The sequence below is a fragment of the Cupressus sempervirens genome, chromosome 3, assembly GCF_028749045.1.
Source record: "Cupressus sempervirens isolate cs-2001-9-10 chromosome 3, ASM2874904v1, whole genome shotgun sequence".
NCBI lineage: Eukaryota > Viridiplantae > Streptophyta > Pinopsida > Cupressales > Cupressaceae > Cupressus > Cupressus sempervirens.
In genome coordinates, this window is record NC_143120.1 from 669,834,632 (window position 1) to 669,842,781 (window position 8,150).

The 8,150-nt window shown below is 31.7% G+C and overlaps 1 protein-coding gene across 1 annotated transcript; it reads right to left on the reverse strand.

Annotated features, from left to right (window-relative positions):
- Positions 1-2,346: 2,346 nt before the first annotated feature.
- On the reverse strand, positions 2,347-6,277 carry LOC149568490 (disease resistance protein Roq1-like). The gene is made up of 5 exons (XM_089821403.1): positions 5,500-6,277; positions 4,228-5,362; positions 3,753-4,022; positions 3,043-3,621; positions 2,347-2,842 (listed from the first exon to the last, which is right to left on the reverse strand). The coding sequence occupies exons 1-5, from the start codon at positions 6,030-6,032 to the stop codon at positions 2,411-2,413; spliced, it is 2,949 nt and encodes a 982-aa protein (XP_089677529.1). The 5' UTR covers positions 6,033-6,277; the 3' UTR covers positions 2,347-2,410.
- Positions 6,278-8,150: the final 1,873 nt, after the last annotated feature.

An 8,150-nucleotide genomic window follows, 5' to 3' on the forward strand; every position in this document is an offset into this window, starting at 1 on the left:
CTTATACAAATCTAGAACAAAGAATTTTTTTTTTTTAATATTTTAATATCTTTATCATCTTTAATGCCCTAAAATTATAAGAAACATATCTTGGCACATCTATCATGTCACTTTTCATCATCAATCATGAAGCTAAATCTCACATTTAATCTTTTTTTATGTCAAAGGCTTTTTCAATTTGAAGTGAACAATTCACTCTATAAGATCAATGATTAAGAATTGAGGAGAATGTGAAAACTATAGAACTAATCTCAAATGTATACTTATATTAATTTTTAAAAAATTTGGTAACAAATCAAAAATATATTTTAAAATTATTGATTATATGAAGGATGTTAATAAAAGAAAATATTTATCTAAATTATTATTATTTTATGTTGATAAGAAGACCTTTTAATACTATCTTATTTATTAAAATATTTAACCTTATTTTTTATAATTTAATTCTGAATTTTTTTTTTATTAAATTTAAATTTCATTTTCATTATTCTTATTAATCAACAAATCATAAACAATAATTAAAATTTATTAGAATTAATTTAATCTATAATGATTTAATTAATTTTAAACATTGTAGAATAATTATATTTTGAATTAAAAATCTATATATACATAATAGATTAGGTGATCTATTTTGTTTTTGTAAGTTTTTTTTTTTTCCTTCTTAGGCTTAATTTGTATTAATTTAAAACTTTATTTTAATTATTTATGCATTCATGTATATATATACACACACACACACACACACATATATATATGTATATATATATATACACATATATATATATATGTATATATATATACACATATATATATATGTATATATATATACACATATATATATATATATATGTATATATATATATGTATATATATATATATATATATGTATATATATATATGTATATATATGTGTGTGTGTGTGTGTGTGTGTGTGTGTGTGTGTGTGTGTGTATATATATAAACTTAGTGTACATGCTATTGTGTTACTGAATTTTTTTTTTAAAATTTTAACTTTAATTATTCTATAAAGTACATTTCAATTTAAAATATAAACTAAAATTTTGAGCAAGACGCACAAACTAAACTTTTATTACTCATTTCATGCATTAATAATTTAATAATAGCATGTGTCCTTTAGGAATCATGAGTATCTACATCTCTATCTTTCTAGCCTATTTATGTCCTCCCCCTCCTCTCTTCTCCCTTTATCCTTCCTATTGCATCTCTCTCTCTCTCTCTCTCTCTCTCTCTCTCTCTCTCTCTCTCTCACACACACACACACACACACACACACATCATACTCTTTTCACCTAGGCTTTTTATATCTTTCTAGATTTTCTAACTCATATGCACGTACACTCCCCAGTCTCCCTCTTGATCTTTGTATCTCACTCTCTATCTTTCCCCTCTCATCTCTCTTTATCTCATCATCTTGCCCTCTACGACATAACATGAGCCTATTGGTAATAGAAAATGCATTTGAAGCTACCACTTCTCTATTGAGACCTTTGTTAAACAAACAACATCATACTCTTAATCGTCTACCAATTGACCTTATATACCTATTTGACATATTCATTGCATAGAAAAGTGCAATTACTATTAATATCTTTATTTATTTTAAATAATTTTGATAAACAATCCCAACTCATTAATCAAAATTTACTTGTACTTTTATACAATGTGTTTATTTAATCAATCTAAACTGACTTGTACTTTTGGATTCGATTGTGTTTCTTTTAAGTATCAACGTCTGGGATCATACTACATGATCAGCTCAATCAAATCTAGAAAACAATCTATTTTATTTTACAAATGAATTGTGGAAATATGATAATAATAGTTGACTTGTACTTTATATAAAGTGTCTATTTAATTAATCTGAATAAATTATATAAATCGTAAATATTTATTCACAATGATTATTACTTAAAAATTATTAAATATATAAAAATATTATTACAAATTATTTTAACTTTTTAATTAAAAATTTCTAATTAATTTTTTTTCCAAAATTAATTTAAAAAATACTTGAATTATATAGAGACCACTAAAACATACCTACACTTACACATTCAAATAATTGAATTAATCAAAATTAACCTCGGCTTCCTTTCTAAAATCTATTATTCAAATGAGAATAATTCTTTTAAATTTTATTCTCTCATTTATAAATATAATTCCCTTCACTATTAAGAATTTAAGAAATAAAATCAATCTTTCATTTTTATTGTACTTTCTTATTAAGAAATATATTTTTTCCTACTATTGAAAATTTAAGAAATTAAATTGATTTGTGTAAGAAACAAACAACTTCATATTAGAATTATTAAATTACATTAATTCTATAAAATAAAATCATCTCAACTTTTTTATTCAAGGATAAAAACACTTGAGGAATTACATTTTATAAATGATGTAGTCTATCAACAATTTTATGTAGAGTCTGCATAGTTTTCCACTCTTCATCTTTTCTCACCAATATCTGAAACCCCTTCTTCATTATTCGTTGCCGCTCTAATGATGATAAAGTTCCCATCATATCATAATGTCCTATCATTGTAATTATCCATTCTCCGTTTCTCAAAAGATGTTGACAATTATTGCGGCTATCAAGTCCTAGATAGGCAGCTCTATCAACCACAACTAAGCAGCATAAAATTGCTGTACATCCTTCCCATTTATCATTAAATTCCCAGTATTCAGAGCTCTCTGGATCAAATTTAGCAACGTCGGTGACGTCGGTGACTGTGTGAGCATCACAGAATAGATATTCATTTAACCTTGACTCTACTCCATCCACCGCTCTCGCAATCACAACGCTCTTTTCGGGGACACTCTGAAATAAAAGTCAAAAAAAAAGTTTTTATTGTCATACTGGAATTATTGGAATTATTGACTAATGGTGGCTAAAAGTTTGGAGCACTACAACACAAACTTAATTCTAATCTACTCAAATTTAACACATTAAAATAAATAATTACAAAAAATAAAATACAGATTTGTGAAATCCTCTTGTAAAAGTGTGGATATCATTACCTTCAACTTATCAATGCAATATCGTATTACCGCATTGCTGCAATAACAGAGTCTCATATATTCTTGTACGTGCAATTCTTCAATATCTGCCATGTTTTGCAGCTTCTCAGCGCAGTCAATCACAATTTCCTTCAAGAATAGCCTTTTTGGCAGCATGAAGTTCTGTAACTTTCCACAATATTCAATGTTGATTCTCTGCAAGAAGCCGAGGCTGGAAAAATTGGGCAACTCCACAAGGTCAGGACACCTTCGAATGCTCAACTCTGTCACCATTGTAAGCTCACCGGGTGTTGATACCCTTTGCAAATCTGGACCTCCAGACACGCTCCTCAAATGTTTACAATCTTCAAATCTGATGATTTCCAGACCGCTCAGATGGCCAAGATTCAGCTCCCCGAGCTCCGGGCATATACTAATACCTAATTGTGCCAGCTTTGTGAGATTATTTATTCCTAACACACTTTTCAAATGACCACAGCTTTGAATTGCAATTTTTTCCAGGCAACTCAGATGTCCGAGACTGAGCTCCTCAAACTCTGAGCAATACTCAATGTGAATTTCTTTCAACTGGGAGGGTGCCTGAGGTTCAAGATAAATTTGTTTAAAGTTCTCAATGATTTTAGAAAATGGTTGGAAATGATCATAAAGAAATGAATTTCACCATAACGATTAAGGAGATTTTGTTATGTAGAATTAAAATATCAAAATACCTGTATCCGATTGTCCCACACTGTTTTGAATCGTCCATTTCGGATTTTCAAACACTGCACATATCTTAGAGAGACCCATGAAGAAATGCACTGAAGCTTGAGCAATGGCATGCCTTCAAGCTCGAGCCATAGTAGGGAAGCTGACCTCTCAACACAGATATCTGGTTGACCTATAAAGAATGTAACTTGACAACTCACAGATTCATCCAACATGGAATGGAAACACCTGAGATGATTTTTGGCCAGGATATTTTTCAAACCCATTGATTCCTACATAAACACAAGCAGCTCAATTTTCTATTCATACAGGAACACATTAAGATTTGCAATATCTAATAATCAGGACATTTTGGTTGCTGGAACAGGAATAGAAAATATTTTCTGTAATCATTCATATTCTCAATATGCATTCCTATTCTCCATTCCTATGCCTACAACTAAACGAAAGAAAAATTTGGAAGGCTTACAAGCATACCAAATATTGGAGGTCTTGAGGACGCCACAAGCGAAGAGGAGTACCAAGTTCCGATGCCATTTCTCTTCCTAAATCCCTTAGATGGTCATGCATTCTCAATGAACACTTCCTATATAATTGATGTGTTGCAGTGAATGATTCCTCTACAAGGCACTTATCTTTGAGCACTTCCAGTGAATGTTGAGCGTTCCAACCTGAACCCTCCCACACTCTTTCAGCTATACCCTTTGGCTTGCCAGTAAAAAAACAGGCAATATCCATAAAAATCTGTTTTTCTTCACCACTCAAAGCATCGAAACTTATTTTTAGCCTGTGCTTTACATCTTGCGGCAGTGTCTTACGCGCTTGAATTAATGCTGACTTCCAAAAACTGGCAGTTTTACCATGAACGTGTCGGCCCAGAACTTGGAGAGACAAAGGTAACCCTCCACAGACGTCTACAAAGTCATCAACAAGCTCCTCGTACCCGCCACAAGGATGGGGTTTGCTGAAGGCATGCCAACAAAATAGTTCTTTCCCATTGTTTCTATCCATTCCTCTTAGATTATAACCATCACTAATCCCCGCTCTTATAAGCACCCCAACATCACGAGTTGTAATAATCACCAGAACATTGCAAAATTTATTTACAATGTCCATGATCATTAGAGAATGTAATTGTTCTACATGATCTATGTCGTCTACAACAATGAGAAAACTTACACTGGGGCTCCTTTGCAAATGATCTTCGAGATAGCTCATTCCTTCCTCCCTACTTGTAGGATTAAGATAAGGATTGCCGAAGAGATCTGTGAGAAGCTTGCCTTGCAAAGAAGGTAATCGACCAGTCACCGACGCCTCTCGTACATCAAACAGAAAACTTGTTCTACAGAAATTTGCTATCTTTCGATTGAACAACTCTTTAGCAAGAGTTGTCTTTCCCACACCCCCCATACCAAAAATGCCAACAACCTTAACCTTGTGCTCCCCTTCGTCGCCCCCGAACTGCTTTTCAAAATCCTCTACACGTTCACTAAGACAGCGCCTTTGAAAATCCTCCACAAGATTGTCAAGCCCTACTGGATATGCCGCGACATGTAAACGTTGTTTCTTTTGTGCTTCTTTTTGCACAGCGGCTATTATGTTCTTGCAGTCCCTGATAATTAATTATATTAAACACGAGCAAAAAGTTAAAGACAAAATCAGAGAAGAAAAATATTTAATAATAGTAGATCTGTTAGCAAGAAATTAAGCTTGAAAAACAAGTTTTTTATGTTTAAGCCTGAATATTACCCGTTAAATTCTTGACCGGCCACAAATGAAAGAGATTGTAGAGTTTCCTTCCACTCTGGAAGCTTCTGCAAGTACCTTTTCTTATTTTCATATTCAGTGAAAGCGCTGGCATACTGCCCCTTTTCTATGAAGCGGAGTTCCCACGGTTCGACTTCATAAAACACGGGAATAATCTTGGCCTGACTTTGGAACATAAGAACCAGCTCAGCCAGACACCAAGGTGACTCTGCATATCTTTTAGAGAAAATGGCGACATGCACTTTGGCAGATTTAATAGCAGTCTCAATGGTGGAAGGAAAGGACTCACCAAGTTCTTTCTCTTCTGAATCAAGAAATGCTCGGATGCCTACCTCCTTAAGGAAGTTGTATAGCTGGGTAGCTAGAGTGAGTTTGACATCAGGGCCTCTGTGATTGATGAACACATCATACACTGTCGAAGATTCAGAAACCATTCTTCTGCTGCCATCAGGTTCTATTCCTAAGAAAGCATTACATTGATGACCTCGCTGATTAGATGATGAAGACGAGGCCATTGATTCCTGTTCAGATGCTCAAAACCCTTTACACAAATAAAAAGAAAGAGGGTAACAGGGGATTTGGTTGAAGGAGGTGAATTTATGTGGAAGAGCAAGGGTCTGTGAAAGAGGCAGAAAATGGTTCAGTAGTTTCCTGGAATTAACAGGGAAAAGAAGAAAGAACAGGGAAAATGCTTGGGAAATAGAGAAGCACGGGTCTGTAAAAGAGGAAGAAAATGGTTAGAAAATAGATGAGCATCGACATGTAGAAAGGGAAAGGGAAAGGGTATATTGGGTCCTTAGGTGGCGTGATGAGTGGGAAATTAGGTGACCTTCGTCCTTTCGGGAAATTACTTGAGTTATAAGTCGTTTCAGTCCTTTCCTGGAATTGGCTTGGAAATTAAGACATTTAACGAAGAAAAGGTTCGTTCGGTCCTTCGTGGAAACATTCAATGGAGTCAATCGGTCTTCCTCTGCCGTGTTGATTTAAAGAAGGAAAGTGATTGGAAGTTATCGCATGCCATGTACATCATCTGAAAAGAGATTTGATTTTGATTAGAAATGATTTGGTTACCTCTAATAAAATAAGTATTATTATATAGTTGTTAATACTTATGGTAGGGTATGTACGCTTCGTTTGTAGCGTCAAGCGCCTCTTGAAAAAGAGTACGAGGTAGTCCCCTATCACTGTCACCATACGTAAACCCAAAAACTATGGCATAGTGCGTGGACTATAAAACCCACTTACTTTTCTTTATGGTTAATGAATAGTTTAAAATTATATTGTAACGAAAAAGTAGATTTTTTCTTAAATAATAATAATAATAAGATTGCAAGTCTATTTTTAATAGTAAATTATATTGTATATATCAAATGAAGTGGTATAAGTAGTTTGTTGAAAACTCTAAACTATAGTTAAGTCAATTAGAAAGCAAAATAATAGTCATAAATAATTATTTAAAGAGAAACAATACACACAAGCATTGAAATGATATATTAAAATAAGAGTGGATTATTTAAGTAAAATTAAATAAGTTCGAGTAGAATTCAAAAGTTTAATTTAAGAAATACATAGCATTACCTGAGACTAAGTTTGAAGAAGTAATGGTGTTGAAGTATAAATTGTTTGAATTAAGAGGAGAACAAGTGAGATTGTCTTTGTAATAAGCAACATTGATAAACTTGTGAGTTTAAATAGTCTTAATTACAAATATATTAGAAGTATTTGACAAATAATAGAAATTGCAATAAATAGTTCATTTAAACACAAACAATAGATATAAACAATTAAATCTCAAATTAAAATAATGATTTACTATTTATTTGTAATTAATAGATTGCTAATATAATTTAGAATAAGATTTAATAAATAAATAATAAAAATTAGTTTATAATCAAAAAGTCATGAGAAATGATCAAGGTAATCCTTTGTCATCCTTCAAAAATAGTTTTCACAAAAAACAAACTCATACATTTGATTAATCTGTTTGTTGAATCTAGTTCTACGATCTATTATATTGAAGTGTAGCAATGCTCTAGTTGTTTAGAAATTGTAGTTCTTCAACTCATACATTTGATTAATCTATTTGTTGAATCTAGTTCTATGATCTATTATATTGAAGTGTAGCAATGCTCTAGTTCTTTAGAAATTGTAGTTCAACTAAATTGGATCCCAAAATTCAATGTGCACTAAAAGAAAAACTAGTAAGGTGAAGTTATGAAAGATTGCAAATAAAACATTGATCAATATATACAAATTAGGTAATGCAATGTGAATTTTAACTATGGATTGAAAATATGTCAACAATAAGATAGGCCCTTACAAGTGTAATTAAAAATTTAAAATCTATTGTAATTTAAAATATTATTTTAAAATATAATTTATATATAAAGTAATTTAATGAAGTATATTTCTAGTGAATGTTAAATAGGAAAAGCATATATCTTCTATAGATTATATTAATGCATAATCTTGTAACAATAACATGAATTTGTTGAACTGCAAATTAAAATTGATGGCCTCCCACCTATCAAATGGAAAAGAAAATCTACTAAAAATTGTCTAGACGCCCTTCAATTCTAATGCCTCCAAAATTGATAGATGAAAGCATAGCCACCCTTATTGTGTTCTTGATT